At 39.2% G+C, this 21,491-nt stretch overlaps 1 protein-coding gene across 9 annotated transcripts in view; it reads right to left on the bottom strand.

Annotated features, from left to right (window-relative positions):
• Nucleotides 1-12,543: 12,543 nt before the first annotated feature.
• The window catches only part of ttc7b (tetratricopeptide repeat domain 7B), a 39,151-nt gene continuing 30,203 nt past the window's right edge, over nucleotides 12,544-21,491 (bottom strand). For all 9 annotated transcript variants that reach the window (XM_077239663.1, XM_077239657.1, XM_077239659.1 and 6 more), the window contains 3 exons: nucleotides 17,393-17,533; nucleotides 15,022-15,224; nucleotides 12,544-14,048 (listed from right to left, as the gene is read on the bottom strand). In XM_077239663.1, coding sequence (XP_077095778.1) covers nucleotides 13,827-14,048; nucleotides 15,022-15,224; nucleotides 17,393-17,533 — 566 coding nt within the window. In that variant the 3' untranslated portion in view covers nucleotides 12,544-13,826. The remainder of the gene's footprint in view (nucleotides 14,049-15,021; nucleotides 15,225-17,392; nucleotides 17,534-21,491) is intronic.

Below are 21,491 nucleotides of genomic sequence, written 5' to 3'. Positions count from 1 at the left end.
GCTCTCAACCTTGTTTGTCCTTTTTGTCATCCTCTATTGAAATTAACATTTTGGGAAGCTTTTGCAGCCGGCCTACAGAAATTGCCATGGCAACCGCTCTCTTTTTCTGTATGTCTCAGTATATATGTGTCATGTTGCATGAGCACTGATCTATCCAAGCGCAGACTTGAGCGCGTCTGTCTTTGGGGATTTTAGGGGTTGCCTGGCAACCTGGATCTATGGCTGTGGTGGATGGGGGAGATATCAAAAACCATGTGGGAGCTGGAGAAGAGACTCTGGAGAGATGGTGTGTGTGCGCGTGTGTAAGGCTACAGCTGATGAGATCCACCTCCTGTAGTCAGGCAGAGTTTACCCGTGCAGCAGATCTACATGTTACTTCATTATGGGAATTATTAATTTGCATTTTTCCAATCTGAGCTTTACCCCATCATTCGCATCAGATGTATTGTGTTCTTTTTTGCAAACAATTTTCAGTGTCGCTCTTAATTTACAGCTATTTAAAGACTGAGCTCAGTGACAGTGTGCTCGGGGGGGGTGGAGATGATTGTGCGTCTACTATGTGCTCAGCAGTGAGAAACAGGATACAGTGACAGGCGTGTGGGAGGAGAGAGAGTGCTAACAGCCCACGTCTCTCTGCCCTTCTGACTTATGAGCTGCACGTGGCTAAGCGTGTGTGTGTGTGTGTGTGTGTGTGTGTGTATTAAATATATTTCTTAATCCAAGAAGAATAATCAGAGAATGGATAAAGACTTAAGAAAATGTTTGGCTGATATATGCAGAAAATGCCCCTTCGGTGCCTCTCAGATATGGCAGAATGTTTTTTTGTCATGTGGTTGCAGGCGCTGGTTGGTCACACTCCCTCTATCCTCTCAGGATTTATGGGAAGAATCTCTGAGCAAAAACAGCCAAAATGTCCTACATAAACAGAGAATGTTTAACACTCAGTGCACCACACAACGATAAAACACACACATGTAGGGGGTCCAAAAGTCTGAGACCATATTAAAAATATGGGATTTTACTTTAAAAACCCTTTAAATAGTTTTTCAATAATATATATATATATATATATATATATATATATATATATATATATATAATTTAATATTTATCATCTTTTATATTAATATTCTTAAGAATATATTCAATATTCTACACAATCTCACTAATGAAATGTTAATTTTTATAATAAACTTCTCCCTCTAATTGATGCTGATAATATAATTTGTAAGAAAGTTTTGTTACACTTTATTTTAAGGGGACGTAGTTACATTGTACTTACTTAAATAAGTACTAAGTAATATTAATTAACTGCATGTACTTACTAGTGTGGGTTTGGTTTAGGGTTAGTTACTTGTAATTATGCAAAATTTACTGTTATTACTATAGTTAGTACATGTAGTAACGTGTAACTAAACTGTCACCTTAAAATCAAGTGTTACCGAAATGTTTTTATATGAAATTAGAAACACTAAAATGATAAGCTTGTTCCCTAGTGGTCTCTGGTTTATTTAGCATTTTCTTATTTTGCATAATCTAACCAATTTTGGGGAATTTTTGATTGATTTAGTGTAATAGTCAAGTCTCAACTCTTGGCATTTTCAAGAGGAGTTAAAAAGGAGATTGCAGCTGAACTTACTTATGGTCTATTCATCCATTACATAATAGGAGCTCAAACTGAGTGCATTGCATTGTGGAATACAGTATTACACACAATGACAAAACCATTCAAGTATTTAACGCATAAAGACATTTGAATACTGCTATGCAATCAATGTATGTGCAATTTCTGAACATAATCACGGACACAAAACATTTGTAAAGAGCTTGTTATAGGTGTAAACATATGAAATGTATGACCTCAACCGAGCACAGACAGCGAGACACAAATACATTGTTTATTGGGACATATAATGCACTTCTATGTAGATGTAAGATGGCAATCAGAAGGTAATAGATTCAAAATCCACAGTGATGCTGAAATTACACACTGCAGCTTTAACTCATGTTGCTCCAGGGGTTTTGTTGTGTGGCATATTCTATTCAAAATACAGGCTTACTCATGCATGGCTTAAAATACACTCACCTAAAGGATTATTAGGAACACCATACTAATACTGTGTTTGACCCCCTTTCACCTTCAGAACTGCCTTAATTCTATGTGGCATTGATTCAACAAGGTGCTGAGAGCATTCTTTAGAAATGTTGGCCCATATTGATAGGATAGCATCTTGCAGTTGATGGAGATTTTTGGGATGCACATCCAGGGCACGAAGCTCCCGTTCCACCACATCCCAAAGATGCTCTATTGGGTTGAGATCTGGTGACTGTGGGGGCCATTTTAGGACAGTGAACTCATTGTCATGTTCAAGAAACCAATTTGAAATGATTCGAGCTTTGTGACATGGTGCATTATCCTGCTGGAAGTAGCCATCAGAGGATGGGTACATGGTGGCCATAAAGGGATGGACATGGTCAGAAACAATGCTCAGGTAGGCCGTGGCATTTAAACAATGCCCAATTGGCACTAAGGGGCCTAAAGTGTGCCAAGAAAACATCCCCCACACCATTACACCACCACCAGCAGCCTGCACAGTGGTAACAAGGCATGATGGATCCATGTTCTCAATCTGTTTACGCCAAATTCTGACTCTACCATCTGAATATCTCAACAGAAATCGAGACTCATCAAACCAGGCAACATTTTTCCAGTCTTCAACTGTCCAATTTTGGTGAGCTCTTGCAAATTGTAGCCTCTTTTTCCTATTTGTAGTGGAGATGAGTGGTACCCGGTGGGGTCTTCTGCTTTTGTAGCCCATCCGCCTCAAGGTTGTGCTTGTTGTGGCTTCACAAATGCTTTGCTGCATACCTCGGTTGTAACGAGTGGTTATTTCAGTCAAAGTTGCTCTTCTATCAGCTTGAATCAGTCAGCCCATTCTCCTCTGACCTCTAGCATCAACAAGGTATTTTCGCCCACAGGACTGCCGCATACTGGATGTTTTTCCCTTTTCACACCATTCTTTGTAAACCCTAGAAATGGTTGTGCGTGAAAATCCCAGTAACTGAGCAGATTGTGAAATACTCAGACCGGCCTGTCTGGCACCGACAACCATGCCACGCTCAAAATTGCTTAAAGGGTTAGTTCACCCAAAAATGAAAATGATGTCATTAATGACTCACCCTCATGTCGTTCCAAGCCCGTAAGACCTCCGTTCATCTTCGGAACACAGTTTAAGATATTTTAGATTCAGTCCGAGAGCTTTTTGTCCCTCCATTGAAAATCTATGTGCGGTATACTGTCCTTGTCCAGAAAGGAAATAAAGACATCATCAAAGTAGTCCACGTAACCTCAGTGGGTTAGTTAGAATTTTTGGAAGCATCGAAAATACATTTTGTTCCAAAAATAACAAAAGTGATGACTTTATTCAGCATTGTATTCTCTTCCGGTTCTGTTGTCAATCCGCGTTCACAAGGCCAGTGACGCTGCTGTTGTAAGACGCTGCTGACGTGTTATCTGGTGCGTCCGTGTATTCGGGTTCAAATAAATATGTCTGGTTAAAAAAAAATGCAAGTCTTCCCCTGTGTCGAAATCCTTAGACACGTTTGCAAAGATTGTTTTGTTTACAGCGTGCGTCTCCCTCAGACTGTAAACGAAGCTCGGACGCACCAGATAACACGACAGCTCGTCTTACGTCAGCGGACTCATGAAAGCGGATTGACAACAGAACCGGAAGAGAATACAATGCTGAATAAAGTCGTCGTTTTTGTTATTTTTGGAACAAAATGTATTTTCGATGCTTCAAAAAATTCTAACTAACCCACTGAGGTCACATGGACTACTTTGATGATGTCTTTATTGCCTTTCTGGACAAGGACAGTATACCGCACATAGATTTTCAATGGAGGGACAAAAAGCTCTCGGACTGAATCTAAAATATCTTAAACTGTGTTCCGAAGATGGACGGAGGTCTTACGGGCTTGGAACGACATGAGGGTGAGTCATTAATGACATAATTTTCATTTTGGGTGAACTAACCCTTTAAATCACCTTTCTTTCCCATTCTGACATTCAGTTGGGAGTTCGGGAGATTGTCTTGACCAGGACCACACCCCTGAATGCATTGAAGCAACAGCCATGTGATTGGTTGATTAGAGAATTGCATTAATGAGAAATTGAACAGGTGTTCCTAATAATGCTTTAGGTGAGTGTATTTCGTCAAATGCTTTTCACTATAGGACCCATGCTTTCCCCCTTAGCAGTGCTGAATATATAGTCTCTATCTAGTGTGCCACTTTAAACCACATGCTTAGACGACACTCTAAAGGTCTGTCATTCACTCATTTACTCTGTATTCACGCAGTGCCAATAAGGTCATCTTATCCCGACGGCTCCCTCTCGACCCCTGAGCTGGCAAATCATCCGGCAGAGGATTTTTAATTTATAACTGACCGAGGGTTCAGCACCTCCTCTGCAACATGAAAGGCACATGCAGTTGTCCAAAAAAACAAAAAACAAAACATAAATACTGAGGGCTAACAGCTGTCCAGAGAGATGCATGAGAGAAACCAGACTATGGGTCACACGCAGACTGTAACTCACATTGCACATTGTATCACATATGTATTTATCAAATGTATCAGGAGCTTTTGTCATCTGTTAACACCCTGACCTGCTCAGATGGAAAGAAAAATAATTCAACCATGGGTAAATGGAGGTACCCGGGGGGGTCCGTAGAAAATATACAGTCAGAAAAAGTATGTGGACATTTCAGTCGCACTTAAAAATGCATTATTGTGAGGCACACCAGTCTCGAGTCCCACGTAGGACAAACACAAATTACAAGGTCAAAACACGTGAATTTTCATTTCGTCATCTTCAAAGATTAAAAAACGTTTTTAGATCAAATAGGATTTTTTTTTATATGAAAAATGTATTCTGATTGGTCAATATGCTATTGTGCAGTGATTTATGAATAGAACTAGAACCGATCCAAGAAATAAAAACAATCAAAGACTTTAGCAGAACATCATAGGCCTAGAAAACTGGAACAAAATCACTTTCAAAGGGTTGCCCAGGGTGCTTATTGCTGGTTGGATGATGTACACTACAGTCAATTGTTCATTATCACAAAATAAACCTAACCCAGACAGCAACATAGTGTCGGCCCAGATCCGGCCCACATCTGGAACACATGGATTCCACACGACCCAGATGTGGGCCGATCTGGGCCGACACTATGTTGCTATCTGGGAATATACACGATGCCTTGTCAGGCCGACTTAAACCTTAGTAAAATGTATCCATGTTGCTCATAAAAAAAAGATTTCATGTCAACACAGCCACCTTGTGAATCTCTCAAAACCCATGGTTAATTACCAAGTGTATTTTTTGTGCTCCTTTAGGCGTCATGGCACGTGCGTTGCAGGTTCTGCTCTACGGAGCATCACTGGAGTTGAATAATTAGTCAGTGCGCAGTGTGCACGAGTGTTTGGCACAACTCCAGAGTGGTCTGGGAAAGCCATGTGTGTTTGTGATGGGGAAGCCCATATGGTGGAAGAAAAATGCACAGCGGGGGAAATGAGATATGAGTGTATAGCTAGTGGGCAGTTGAAGAATGCACTCATCAGCATTTGAACTGTTCCACCTTGTGCTTGACTGTGTCTGCCTGTGTTTGTGAGGGAGTCCCTGCCCTTCTGCACCGCCGAACAGAGAGAGTGAGGTCATCCTACAGATGGGACGGGGCTTATTGATTGACAGGCTGCTCTGTGGGGTTAAATGATGCTGAAGTGAAACACTGCATTAATATTTCACATGCACATACACATTGCAGGGCAGCAACAGACTGACCACTGAAAGAATACAGGCTTGCATTACAGTAACATGAGAAACTGAACACAACCATGTTAACACACACTATCAAGCAGGCTTGAAGCAGCACAAAGGATAGTTTGCCGTTCACACTTCACACACATAGCTAAATGGAGAGTAAAGGCTGTGTTGTTGATTGATATTGTAAAATGCATCCACATTTAGGACAGGTCACATTGAACAGCATGTTGTAGCCTAGGATCTCAAAATAACCTGGACGGTGTGTGACAGGCTAATGCCATTGCCATCACTGATATATCTTCACTCAACCTTTGAAGGACTGATTTATATAATATTATTTTAATTTATAATTAACATTCTGTCATAATTTACTCACCATCACGCCGTTCCAGATGAAAAGTGAAAGAGGCAGTGACTGTCAAGCTCCAGTAATGACAAAAACAAAACACCATAAGACTATCCGAAAACTATTTCTAATTATTTGTGCACAGTTTTAATCTTCTGAAGCCAATAATTTACAAAGTAGTAAAACTGTTCTCTACCATTAAACTCAAAATATAACTCAAATTTTTTATAACTCAAAGAGACATCGATGACTTTTCACGTTATTTTTAGACATTCTGCATCTGCATCCAGTTTTCCTAAATATTAATTTAATTTAATTTAATTTAATTTAATTTACAAATATTAGGATTACCCAACTAAATGCAAATAAAAGTGGTCTTGGGTGAAATAAAATACTGGCACATTCAGTATTTACAGATTGATCTGATGAATTTCTTCTGATGACCAGTTTTCCCTGGAGTCTTACTGTCCCCCAGGACTACAGCTCAGTGTCTCTTTGATCTATTCTCCCCATATTCAGCTCAAGCGGCCCTTGCCAGGATGTATTCTTGTGTCAGTCTAAGTGCATTTCTTTGCTTGGTTGCTCACTTGGGCCTTTATTCCTGCCACTTTGTAAAGTTGCTGGGAGACAATCACCACTGTTATGTGTGCAATAAATAAAGTTAATTAACTTGAATTGAATTTTTTTTTTTAAACAGAGTACTATGAGTCCCCCCCCCCCCTCCTACTCTCCCTCTTTCTCACTGGGTGTTCCTGCTATGTCCATCTCTTTGCCCAGTCTCCATCTGTTCCTTCTCCTCCCACGCTTCCAGGCGAGGGATGGATGGATGGATGAAGAGATTGTAAGGCTTTCGATATGTGTATGTTTGTGTAGGAAGGACGTGGAATAGGACAGTCATCTGCTGTTACAAGTTTGCTAAAGACTGGAGACCCCTGTGGGAAATACATAATATGTACCACCTTGTGTCAGCAGTCTTGAGTAACTTCAGAGTGGAACAGCAGGAAAAATTAGTGTGTGTGTGTGTGTGTGTGTGTATGTGGTTTTGATAAATTGTTGGGGGCAAAATATCGCCACAAAGATGGCAATATCCGAAATCCTCCTTGTGTGGACATTTTTTGGTTCCCACGAGGAAAGCTTAAACATATATAGTATAAATATTTACTGAGTGGTTTTTTTTGTTGAAAATTTAAAAATGCAGAAAGTTTTCTGTGATGTGTATAGGATTAGGAGATAGAATATGCAGTTTATACAGTATACAAATCATTATGTCTTTGGAATAAAACATGGAAACCTGACGTGTGTGTTTGTGTCTTGATTTGTATTACCGGTAATTAGAGAAGTTATACAAGTCTTAGAGGGTAGAAGAACTTAAGACAAGATAACAGATGCACCGATTATTCAAGTTCGCAGTAACAAATTCATGACCCTTTTTTAAATACCAAAATTGACCATACTCATCAGCAATTAATTTTCCAAAATAACATGGCATGTGATCCACTGTATCTATCTTCATATGATCCTCTCCTTTCTCCACTCTATAGTTTTGTACTTCCAACTGTTGACGAAACATCTGGTTTTATTTGACAATCCAAGTCTTCCTGTCAGTCAGACCCACTCCCCACTCACTTGGTCAAAGCATGTATACCTTCATTATCTGGTCTAATAACAGACATCATATCATACATTCTTCTCTCACCTCAGGTGTTGTTCCTTCATCTCTTAAGACTGGCGTAATAACTCCATGGCTTAAGCAATCTGGTGTTGCTGTCCCTAATAATTTTGCCAACTTCCGTCTTTACTATTTCTATCAAAATATTGGAAAATATTGTTGCAGCTCAGGTCGGTCTGTTTGTACATTTTCAGTCTAGTTTCTGTCCATTACATAGCACAGAGAGTGCTGTAAACGTTACCAATGATCTGTTGATGGCAGCTGATTCTGGAATCTTAACTATACTTATCTTGCTTAATCTAGGTGCGGCATTCAATGCCATTTCTCATCAAGTTCTTTTAGATAGAATAATCTATGTTAATATTACTTGTGTCCCTCTCACTTGGTTTAGATCATATTTCTCCGGTCACACTTAATTTGTCCAACTTAATTTCATATTCCACATCTATTACCACTGTCTTTTATTATCTACTTATCACCTCTTGATCACATTTTTAGGGGATCTGGTATTCATTTCTACTGCTGTGTGGATGACCCTCAGCTCTATTTGTCCTCCGAGCCTAATTCTGCTTTTCTTTCTTTTTCCCTCTTGAACGGTCAAATCCTGGTTCTCGTGCAATTTTCTCAAGCTAAATACTGATAATCCCGATGTTCTTTTTGAGGCCACTAAATCCATTTGGAAAAATTCGACAGCTTTTCACTTATTATTGATAATTCCATAATTTCCCTGTCTACTCAGGTTCAGAGTTTGGGTGTCATCTTTGATTAGCTTGTAATGGATGCCATCGAAAATCTCTGAAATGATGCTTGATACCTAAATATGAGGAAGACATTTGGTTTTGCCCAGTTAGAACTGCGATGCTGATCCAAACGTTAACACAAGACTGCATAGACCTGAGTGAAGGGTCACGACCCTCGAGAATGCTCAACGTGTGACACTGACATCAAGTACTGTCATGCTACAAAACAATGAACAACATTTCTATGTCTCTCTCTCACATATACTGACTAATCTGCTGGTGATAGATGACACATTGCTATCAACACTTTAAGTCTGTGAAACAGCAGGAGTCATGGCTAGAGGTGTCACCTTGAACAGTTTCACTAGCTCAAAAACTTTCATTAAGACACGCTTTTCCTAAATGTCCTAAAGCCAGTGCAAGCTATGGGTACATTATATGTGAAGCTAATGTTGTTTGGACAAATGACAGTAAATGTCCTTGTGCAATCTCAACACCCCTCACTGGGATAATCGCCAGCGAACATGTGGATGAACATGTGAGCGGAGGGCATATGAATCCTTGGGCAATCACTATTGCAGATTTTCTGGAGAAATAACTGAATGTGTCAGAAACTTCAGAGTATTTGCACCAAAATGAGGGGTTGTTAATTAAAAAATAAAGTCTGGTGTTCCACTGAATACATAAAGCCATTTGGGTTTGAAACATGATGATAAATTCATTTTCGATTGAACTATCCCTTAAATGCTTCGAATGGTTCTGTATATGCCTTGACAGAACATCATCCTGAATGCCATAGACAAATTTTCCCATTGCTGTGGGTAGAATGTGAGCTCACTCTATAAAAATCAAACTCTCTGGAGTCTCTCGTATTGATTCCGTGTTCTCTGATGTGAGAATTGACTGGGTTGCCAATCAATGACAGGATCAGAGCAGTAATACCAACGAAACACAAGCCACCGTCCAGAGAGAACAGAGAGAGGGAGAGAGAGAGAGAGAGAGAGAGAGAGAGAGAGAGAGAGAGAGAGAGAGAGAGAGAGAGAGAGAGAGAGACCACAGCAGAGATGAGATTAAAATAAAAGCTTTTTCTATATCACATAAATTAAATTGATTTTAAATCACTAGATATTCACAATTTCTAAATACTTTCAGTAAACATTTACATTACATTTTACCTTATATTAAATCATCACAAATGTGACTGATTCTTGCCCATGCAAAACTTACTTCTACAATGCAAGGGAGTTCTGGGTGGTCACCCGGGTGCTTCTATGGAGTTGCTAAGGTCTTCTGAGAAGTTTTTAGCTAAGGCTTAGGTTTAGCTGTTTGGTATGGGCATTGCTAATTGTTTGTTAGGGTATTTTGGGTGGTTGCCAGGGCATTGCTATTAGCGGAGTGTTTGCTAGGATGATATGTGTGGTTGCTATAGGGCATATTTTGTGTGGTTTCTAAGGCATTATAAGTATTAGGGTATTGTGGGTGGTTGCTAGGGTGTTGCTAAGTATTCTGGTATTTTGAATGATTGCTAGATCATTGCTATTTTTGCTAGTATTTGCTAGGGTATTGTTTGGTTGATAGGATGATGCTAATTGTTTGTTAGGGTATTTTTGGTGGTTGCCAGGTCTTTGCTAAGTGTTTGCTAGGATGATCTTTGTGGTTGATAGGGCATTGCTAAGTAGTGTTATGGTATTTTGAATGATTGCTAGGGTGTTGCTAAGGGTTTGTTAAGGTATTGTGGGTGGTTGGTTGCTAGGTGCTGTCAAATGTTTGTTAGGGTATTTTGAATGACTGCTAGGGTGTTGCAAAGGGTTGGTTAGTGTTATATGTGGGTTCTCTGGCATTGCTTGGTGTTTCTTGTTTTTTGTTACACAAACAAAAAAAGTTACACAAACAAAAGTTAGGGATGTGACAAACCCCTAACTACAAGTATGTGCAGTAATAACAGTGACGTTTGCCTTAGTAAGCACTTCAAATTCAGAGCTTTGTTTGGGGGCCTGATGTACATTCAGGTGCCACATTGTACAATGGTCAGTGAAATACAGCTCAAACCTCTCAACCATATTTCAGGCCACGTGAATGCTCTGCAATTGAAAATGATCAAAGGAAAACCCTCAGAGATATACTGGTCAGGGTTAGTTTTTAGTGTTTACAGAAGCCAGGGGAATAATGCTGTCACTGAGGGCTCATTAGGGTTCAACATACTCCTGACCCAGATTGAAGATCCAGCATGGGGCCATTTTGGGCTGTTTATAATGTTCGCCACTTTACAGCAGGAATGAAGCAAAGAAGAGGTCTCAAGAGGCATAAACACTTTACAGACAGACATTAAAACACACCTCTTTAATAATGACCAAACTCTTGCTGAAGCTCTTTTTACATGCTCCAGGGAGTGCTGCCTGTCCCGTAAAGCAAGCGGCAAGTACTCATTAGTTTAAGGAAGGCCTGTAAGTGCATTAAATAATTCACCTTCTTCATTTCCCACCTCAGATCCTTCTTACTCCCTCACTCCTTTTTTATTAGGCCACATCTAGTATACGCTAGTTTTCTGAGGCAGCTGCCCTCGTCTTTTCTCTGCATTTTTTTTTGCTTCTGAGCTTTTGGACCTTCATCAATCTTTGAGAGCTTTTTAAGGTATTCATCTGTACCACAAGTCAGGGGAACAGTAATTTAACATGCATGAGATGATGTCAGCAGCGCATGTAAGGAAACGTGAGTGACACAAAAAGGAATTAAAGAGTAAAAGTAGGGGCTGAAACATACTCTTAGCTTTTCATAAGTCAATGCAAAGGCGAGTTCGGTTTCACGTCATAACGTTTCGATATGTTTCAGAATGCAAGTCATAATGCAATTGAAACATGGACTATATTCTACGAATTGAATTTTATTTCACAAAGTTCGGGAGGATCACGTTCAGGTAATCAACCAATCAGAGCAAGAAGAAGCCGGTATAGCCGTCTCTCACATAGACATCATATAGACGATGTCTATGGTCTCTTACCTCTGTCTCGTGACAGGTATGGGAGGGGCTGGGTGAAGGGCATCATTTGCATTGCATGATTTATAAACACCCACCAGTTTGAAAACACCCACAAATTTAGAAACCCCATACTTTTCAGGTCAGATGAATCAGACCCCATACTCTTCAGGTCAGCTAAGTTAACGTTATGGCAGAGTAAGAGTAAGGTGTGGTCACATTTACCATTGTTGTGAAATTTTGCAGGCTAAATCCAGTCATTTCAATAGGAACAATCACGAATTTCACATGAGGGGCGAAATATTTACAAACGCAGATTTTACTTCAGGTTCAGTTGGTCATGCAAATTTGCCGTGTTGACCAAAAGAAAGATGCTGAGATACAAAGTGACATTTGTGTGAGCTGTGCTTCATACACTATTGACAATCGACAATGGACCTTTTTTGCCTGTGAAAGTTAGTTAATGTGTGCGGACCATCAGACTGTTTACATATTTGTAGCTAGTTACCTGAATAATACATCCAGTTTACTAGCACAGACATGAAGGGATCTCTATCTCCCCTTGGGGACAGACTGTGGTTTGTCCCATTTCCGATCACCTAAAATAAGAAATAGTGACATTTTGAGATATGCAGTCGTAACTATGACAAATAGACAATTGTGAGATATAAATATGCAATTGTATGAAATGGTCTCAATTAGGAGAAAATTTGGTAGCACTTTATTTTACAGTCCTGTTCCCCATGTACATATTAAGTATTTGCTTTAGTAATAGCAATAACTGGGTAATAACTATAGGTACTAACCCTGAACCTACCCCTAAACCTAACCTTATCCCATGTAGTTGACTACCCAGTACTTTCTCAGCCAAGTACTACACTACAAGTACACCTACAGTAAAATAAAGTGCAACCAAAAATGATCTGACAGTCAAATCGATTTTAGCTGTCCTAAAATAAAGGAATAACAAACAAAAACACAGACTTTTCACAATCGATCATTTATTGACATCATAAAACAGCTTTTCCAGTTGTGTGTTTGGCCCTGTGATTGACATTGCTAAAACTTCAAGTACACTCATACAATCTTCCTCTTTCTCTCTCTTACGTGGCAGAAATCTTTTTGACCATTATGAAGATAGTTTGCATATCGGAGAGAGTTCAACGTGTCAGTCTGCAACAGTCCAACTCCCCTCACGTTCGTTTCTCGGGAACACACAACACACACACATATGGAATACATCTTCACCCGTCTAACACATGGCCACTGAGACACAGATAAATAAACATCTAATATAACACATCTCTGATAAATCAACAATATAAATCTTGACCTCTCAATCATGATAAATGTGGAAAAATAAACCAACAAACGAAACGAAATGTCCAAAACTAGATTTATCTTCTCTTTTAACAAGAACCAAGATAAAATATTTGCTTTTAGAATAGTTGTTCTTTTGGCATCCGTTCCATGTGCTCTAGGTGATTCTTTTGTACATAGAGTATATAAACAATAGAGTGTTTGATCAGAGGGGGACATAATGTTTCTCTAGGAGTCATAACAAGGTTGACACACCTGTCCTCAGGAACACGTGTGCGTGTAACAGGGATCCACTGTAACAGCGTGTCAAGTATTCCATTCAAAATAAGCATGCGCACACACCACAGATTCTGGATAGTTACACATATAAAGGACACACACTCTCTCACCGTCCATTTAACTCTGCACAAACACACAGCACACGTATAGACACTTTTGACCGTCTCTGTGTCAGTGTTATTATTGGTTCGTGTGACACACAGCTACTAGAATCTCGAGATTGTATGTTTCAGGACATGTTTCGGGCAAAAAGGAAGCACTGTGGTTTGATGAAGCCGCTGCATCAATCACCCGCTTCACTGTGACAACAGCTTGTACAGGTTTCTCATTGGTCCAATCATACAGTGGCGTGAAACTGACCAATGAGAGTGCTGTAGGGAGCGGGGATTTAAGATGGGCAGCACCACTATGATGTACAGAAGTAGGAGGACATTCTAGCAGGGAAAAAAGGAAGGAAGAGGGGAATGGTAAAAATAACGAGAGTGAAGCAGTGTAGAAGAGTTCACACTGATAACCGTGTCAATCGGAGTTTATTTATCTGAGAACAGATAAAAAGTTTAGAGGGGTGGGAAAGGCATTCCAGGATAGAAGAGAAGTTTCAGGGTCGGGCGTTTGTGTGCGATTAAGGGCTGTGGTTCATGCACGACTCTCGGACAGAGGTTTTTTTGTTAGAGGGTGCGGGGAATGATGGTGAAAGGTAAGATGGGGCAGCTGGCCTCCAGCTCCAGGGCAGTAAGGAAGCATTCAGTCGCGGCGGTGTCGTTGCCCTGGGCTTGCAGCACCTCACCCAGACTGTTCCACACGTCATGTGCCGTACTGTTCACCTGCACCGCATCACGCAAGAACTTCTCTGCAAGACTGTACCTCTGTAGCTGATGCAATATTAGACCCTGCAAAAAGACAAATCAAAAGAGGAAGAAGGTTTTTAACTATTGCTGGTAAAAAAAATAATATTCCAGGTTCCATCTGGATAAATGTAAACCCTCCTATTGATTTAAAACCGCACATACCCTTTAGCCTCAAATTTGACCCACATTAAAAAGCATTATAAATTCATAAATTAGAGTACAACATGGGCTTTTTAGAAAACAGATCATCTATTTATATTGTAAAACTGATCTAAAATATTGATAAGTAACAATATATGGGAAAAAACGGTTTATTTTGATTCAATTATGTAATATAATATTATATAATTATATCATTTATATATTATATTAATAATATATTATTTCGTATAATTTATATTATCTGTGGTTTTTGAAAATGGATAGTGTGAGCAGCTCTGAGAGTTCAGATGCCGTCCACTGTCCTGCTGTTAGAACCGTGTCAGACACATAAACAGACACACACACAAAAGAAGGTCAGAGAGACAGATTTGACAGAGACAGGGGCAATACTTCCTCCTGCAGCCGTCTACTACAGGGGAGTTCCTTTATGAGACATGACATTTCTGCTTACTATTAAGACACACACAAACACCCCTGGAGACAGCAGGGCGCACGCGCGCGCGCGCGCACACACACACACACACACACACACACACACACACACACACACACACACACACACACACACACACACACACACACACACACACACACACACACACACACACACACACACACACACACACACACACACACACACACACACACACACTGTCTGGTAAATAGTGACACGGGATGAGATCTTGTCTCTCTCCTCAAACTCAGCATGCCAATCTAACACGCACTAAACATTCCCATAAGAAGAGTAAATCCTGAAAAAACTGTGGGGAGCAGCCAATTACTACTAAATAATGCCTTAATGAATATGTAAAACCACACCAGGTTTGTGTTAGCGGGTAAAAAACTTGCTCACCATTCTCTGCATGGTCTTGACGTGGGTGGGGCTGATGGACAGAGCCTCCTCGTACCAGCGTTTGGCCTCGTCCACGTTCCCCCGCAGCTCTGCCACCTGACCCTTCATAAACAACACGTTATGGGACATGGGGAACAGGTTGGCTGCTTCCTGCGTACACGCTGTCGCCTCTGCCGCCTTTCCCATTCCAATATACACCTCCGCTATGGAGAGACAGACAAAGAAAAATAAGATATAAAGAGGAAATCGAGAAAGAAGCATTGTTGGGGGGACCGATCGTTGAGTTTATTTCTTATCTCGAGTCACACAGGAAATGGGATTCTCAGACAGGCTGTCAGCTACATCATCTGAACTGTTTAATAGTTCAAAAACAGTGATGAAACAGAGGAACTGATGGGGTGTCCTGCCTTTTCAGCCAACCAACAAACTCAGGGAAAGTGACTACTAAGCATGCTTCACTCTTGACACCTTTCTCACCCTGCCAAGTCCTGCTAAGGTTCCCTAACTTGACTCAGTGACAGCCAAGCTGGTTAAAGAATAATTAGTCTTAGTATCCAAGTTGACTGCTTTATACTGAGACAACAAATTAAAGGATTTTTATGTGAGAGACGCATTTCCCAATTTTAGTATCTCCATTTCCCCCAAATTTAGTAGTACGTACGTACCATTATAGTATTTATTCATATTTTGACTTATTCATTTGATTTATTCAATTGTTTTTTAAATGAATCAGTCAGTTTGAATGATTCATTCAATGACTCACTAATTAAGACACTGATGTGCTGTCACTTACTGGTGGTTTTAATTTCAGTTTTAAAGTATCATTTCCTTTTTAAAATAATTTCACATTTAAATTTTTTTAATTTGGAACAATAACCTCATAGTATTATCTATGCAAATGTAATTATAGAGTTAATTCATTCAGCCCACCTCTGAATAAGATTAACCAGTCTGTGTAACTACATCTAAAATAAGGCCACTTCAGTTGCAGCTGAATGTCACAGAAGTGTCATCATCGACAGAGATGGCTTTTGTTGATCCTAGTTTTATTTGATTGGTAACAGCCCTATAGTGTCTTACTATTTTAATTGAATTAAGTGTTTAAAATATATTGGAATATTGCAAAAAGATGAAAAATGAAAATTCTGTCATCATTTACTCATCCTCATGTCGTTCCAAACCTGTAAGACTTTCGTTCATCTACGGAATACAAATGAAGATATCTTTAATGAAATCTGAGAGTTCTCTTTTCCTCCATTGACAGTCTGCACAACTACCACTTTGACACTTCAGCAAGTTCATAAAGAGTTTGTAAAACTAATCCATATGAATGAAGCAGTTTAGTCCAAATTTTCTGAAGAGACACAATCGCTTTATATGATAAACAGATTTGATTTAAGCTTTTATTCACATATAAACATTCATCAATGCACACATCAGTTGTTGCACACGGAAGCTCAAGTACGCTAGCTGGACGTGAGAGAACCAATGAGGTTCATTCTCGTGTTACGCAGCACGTTTGAGCTTTTGCTATATTTATATGTGAATAAAAGCCTAAATTCAATCTGCTTATCATATAAAGCGATCGAGTCTCTTCAGAAAATGTATACTAAACTGGCTGATTCAAATGGATTAGTTGTACAATCTTTTTATGAACTTTTTGAAGTGTCAAAGTGGTAGTTGCATAGGCTGTCAATGGAGAGACAGAAAACTCAGATTTCATCAAAAATTCTTCATTTGTGTTCCGAAGAGGAACAAAAGTCTTCCGGGTTTGGAATGACATGAGGGTGAGTAAATAATGACGCAATTTTCATTTTTGGGTGAACTAAAGCTTCAATGAAAAAGTTTAGTTTGTTTCACTACTGTGAACTAACCAAAGCACAGAATATGAAAACTTCTGGAGTCAGCTGTCCACAATAGGCCTAAAAAATCCAAGGTATCAGCATTAAAAAAAAAAACTACCCCGTTTATCAGTACTTGGGTAGCATATGAATCGAACCAATGGCCTTGGAGTTGCTAGAATCAGACGCAGAACTTTCCTAAACTTTATTGCTTGTCTATCTGTAAATGCTGATTGTAGACAGAGAGCAAAAATATCCAGATGGGTAATTCGATCCTGCTGGATGTGGTTTCCCTAATGTATTTGTTTGGACAAAGGCAGTTATTAATAACAACCTGGGTTCACAAAGCAGTGAGGAATAAGCTTTCTATATTTGAATATGGTGTACTCTTACAGTTTGTTTATAAATGAAGAATTTTATAGCAAGACTACAGAATTTGCCGTCCATTAAACCTGGACCTCATACAGTGCAAAAACAAGATATGGGCGTGGCTTATGTTAACAAGATGCAAATGAGGGCTGTGTTTATACCTGCATGCAGCCAGATCTGGGCGAGGGTCATCCAAGGGTGGAGCGGTCCCTGTTTTGGAGCGCTGCTCTGGAGGGAGGAGGCCACCTCAGACAGCGCCTGTTCCACACGTGATGCTGCTATAGAGGTGGCGTGGACGGAACCTGCAGTGGAAATACAGACAGTCAGCAAAGACATGTACATTGGAGCTTTTCTACATATATGGCCACTGGCCAGCCCATACGTGCTAAAAATCCACTACACACCAGACTTTAGGGGTCATGCCTCTCAGAGAGAAAACATTTACATGAAGGCCAAATAGAAGTTGATCATAACTAAACCCTGTTCTCAGCAGTGTTGTTTTTGTTGACAACTTAAACTAAAATTAAAACTAAAGCTATTAAAAATTGTTAATTGAAACAAATATTAGATTCAATTCTTTAAAAAACTTAAACAAACGTGAAATCAAATATGTTTAAGTTGAAGTAATAAAATTACTAAAGCTGAAATAAAAAAATGCATTAAAGCTAAATAAAATAAATAAAACTAATGAAAATGACAAGCATATAACGAAATTACTATAACTTTAAAATTAAAACTGAAAACACAAAAATTCTAAATATGAATAAACACTAAGAATGCAGTAAAATAATAGTAACATAACACTGGTTCTTATGTATTTAACACACAAGAGTTCGGGTTTGAAAATATCTTGATTCCAAAGGGATACATATGAAGAGGATCATCTTTAAAAGTGATTTTTCCATTCTAAAAAAAAATACGACAAATGAACACCAGTCATCTGAATTAAGGGCCTTTAGGAAACACAAGGGTAAAGAAACAGCATGACAAAGATTGGGCTCAACTCTCAGGGTTCCTAAAAGGTGGACAAAATTTTTAACAAACACATTTAAGGCCCGTTTACACCAAGAACGATAACTATAAAGATAATTATTTGGGTTCTTTTTATTATAAGCATGCACTGCAGTTCGGTCATCTGCCGTTTGCTTGTGTTCTTTAAAGCAGGATGGATTCTGATTGGCTGTCAATGTTTTTATCATTCATCAGCTGGAAACGATTATGAAAGTGATATCGTTCCTCTGTGTATCGTTATAGTTCTCAATGCCTCATGTGATTATTTTTCTGTACAGCACTTTGGTCAACTTTGGTCATTTAAAAGTGCTTAACAAATAAAGTTGGATTGGACTGGATTGGAGTTGTGGTGTGGACAATGCTATTCTTTGAACAATTTGTAAAACTATATATTTATTGTTATAGTCCTTGGTGTGAACGTGCCTTGATACACACCACTCAAAAAACACACAAACAGCATAAGATTATCAATAGTAAACAATAAAGCACATTTGCTGCTGCTTTCCACACGTTTTCTAAACCCTGCATGTAAGAGTGCTGGCTGCAACATACAAATTTCAGCAACAGATCAACAGAAATTAGGTTGTTTTCCCTTTCTGCTCAGTTTGAATATGAGTGCCTTCAATTAAATGGATAGTTCACCCAAATTGACATTTCGGTTATCATTTACAATCATTTTCATTTGTCAATCTGATCAAATGATTCACTGAAAAGAACAATCCAACCACAAACCAAATACTCATAATTTTCAGTGAATGACAACTAAACGTCTAGGTTTGTTCCTCACATATAGGTATCAGAAAGAATCAGAAGACTTAAAGGGTTAGTTCGCCCATTTAAGACATGAAGTTGTATGCAATCCTTACCAGCACTATAGTGCATACACACTGACCCACTCTGTAGTCACCTCCCTGGTCAGAGTTCTGTCCGCTGGAAGTTTTTCAATAAAGTACTCCGGGTTATTTTCCGGGGCCACAAAACTGTGCGTTTTTACCTGAAAAAATGATTTGTGTTTCAAAGCTTGATTAATTTACCACACAAAAAACACGCCGGTCAAAATTCATACCTCAGTTTTAATCGGCACTATTTTCTATCCATTTCTATCGATCCGCGCCGCTGTCAACGTCAACAGTGCGCACGTTCCGATCAGCTGTTCCATAGTGTTTACACAATCGATTGACAACGACATAAAAAGTATTAAATTAACATTGGTGCGAACTTGTAAATTCCCGGGCTGTGACCACAAGGATGTGCCGGGATCCAAGTTCAGATTCCATCGTTTTCCTGTTTCGAATATAACTATGAGACAGCTTTGGCTGGTTGCCATCGGCTACTCTGTGTGTGTAGTGCTCACTTCAGCGAAGACGATTACATCCCCAACCAAGGAGGAAAAGGAAAATTAAAGAGTTTTGGTGTACCAGTACCACGGGTAATCTCTATTTACTAACTTTATGATCCCATGTCTAAACTGTACGGTAAACAAGCTGATGTTTAGATTCCATTATAAAACACGTGAAAAGATGTCTAATATAAAAACATTATATAGGGATATTGGTACAATTTGCTGAGAAAACTATTTGATTGTACACACACACAATTGAGGTTTTGTGTTGCAATCAATAACATTTGATTTGATCTTGTATACTCCGGTTCATAAAGGTATCCCTTTGTCGTTGTGCTAAAATTACTTTCATCATCTGATCCGTCTGACATTGTGCTAAAATTGGTTTCACCATCAGAAGTTTCGCAGTCAGCCATGTTGTCACCGAGTCGCGCTATCAACAGCTGATCGGAACGTGCGCACTGTTGACGTTGACAGCGGCGCGGATTGATAGAAATGGATAGAAAATAGTGCCGATAAAAACTGAGGTATGAATTTTGACCGGCGTGTTTTTGTTGTGGTAAATTAATCAAGCTTTGAAACGCAATTCATTTTTTCACGTAAAAACGCACAGTTTTGTGGCCCCGGAAAATAACCTGGAGAACTTTATTGAAAAACTTCCAGCGGCCAGAACTCTGACCAGGGAGGTGACAACAGAGTGGGTCAGTGTGTATGCACTATAGTGCTGGTAAGGATTGCATACAACTTCTTGTCTTAAATGGGCGAACTAACCCTTTAAGATACAGTCCATAAGTCATAAAGACCACTTTAAAAGTACCCATACTTTGATCGATTTTCATAGACTTTGATAGGAAAATCTTACTGAACCCAAACTTTTGAACAGTAGTGTAAGTCATTTGGGTTTGTAAATGAACTTTGAGTTCTGGGTGAACTATTCCTTTAACCATGTTATCAATGAATTCCAGATTTGGCCTCAGTTCCTTTTCAATTTGCCTGATTCAGGAGATGAACTGAAGACACTACATCAGTTTTCTGAACAGGCTGAACTGAAATGAAATTGCCCCCTGCAGTTCAGCGATCAGAGTCCCTATTTGTCTGGACGTGCAGTGCCCTGGCATCAGTGTGGTCATTAAAGTCTCCGTCGGGGTTCAGAGGAACATATTAAGATCCTCAAGAGTCTCTATGAGTCACAGGCTGGACTTTATCGACCAGACCAGCAGGACATAAAACACATTCATACTGAAATCGATCCATGTACATCTCAGTTTTTTATTCAGTTCCTATGTTTAGCTTTTCTATGGCGACAGTGGACAAAGCCATGGATCACTGGACCAAACACTGAGAATCTGACCCCATCTGTTTGAAAGGCTTCCAGGGGATCTCTTCATGAATGTCCTATGCCACAGCGTTAAAAATCAACTCATCGAGGCCAAAAGAATGAACAAATTTAAACTGTGAAATAGAACATTTAATAAAAGAGGAGACGATCATTAATGGCTGTCCTAGGTTGTACTAATATACAAATATACGATCTCTTGGAAAAAGGTAGATAGTTCACGCAAAAATGAAAATTGTCATGTTTCTTACTCTCATGTTGTTCCAAACCTTTGTGACTATTGTCGATTCAAAATAAAAGTAAAGATATTTATAATGTTACGAAAGATTTCTATTTCAAATAAATGCTGTTCTTTTGAATCATGAAAGAAAGTAACACCGTTTGTAATAACTGTTACTGTTTTCTACATTGATAATAATAACTGTTTCTTGAGCAGCAAATCATCATTTTAGAATGATTTCTGAAGGACCATGTGAAACTAAAGACTGGAGTAATGATGCTGAAAATTCAGCTTTGCCATCACAGGAACAAAAAAAATTACATTAAAACCGCTAGTTTCTAATTTAATAAT

Source organism: Siphateles boraxobius, unplaced genomic scaffold (assembly GCF_051911475.1).
Source record: "Siphateles boraxobius isolate OS27281-9 unplaced genomic scaffold, OSU_SipBor_1 22, whole genome shotgun sequence".
Classification (NCBI taxonomy): domain Eukaryota; kingdom Metazoa; phylum Chordata; class Actinopteri; order Cypriniformes; family Leuciscidae; genus Siphateles; species Siphateles boraxobius.
The sequence above is the reverse complement of the archived record's forward strand: the minus strand, read 5'-3'. Positions and strand labels throughout refer to the sequence as shown.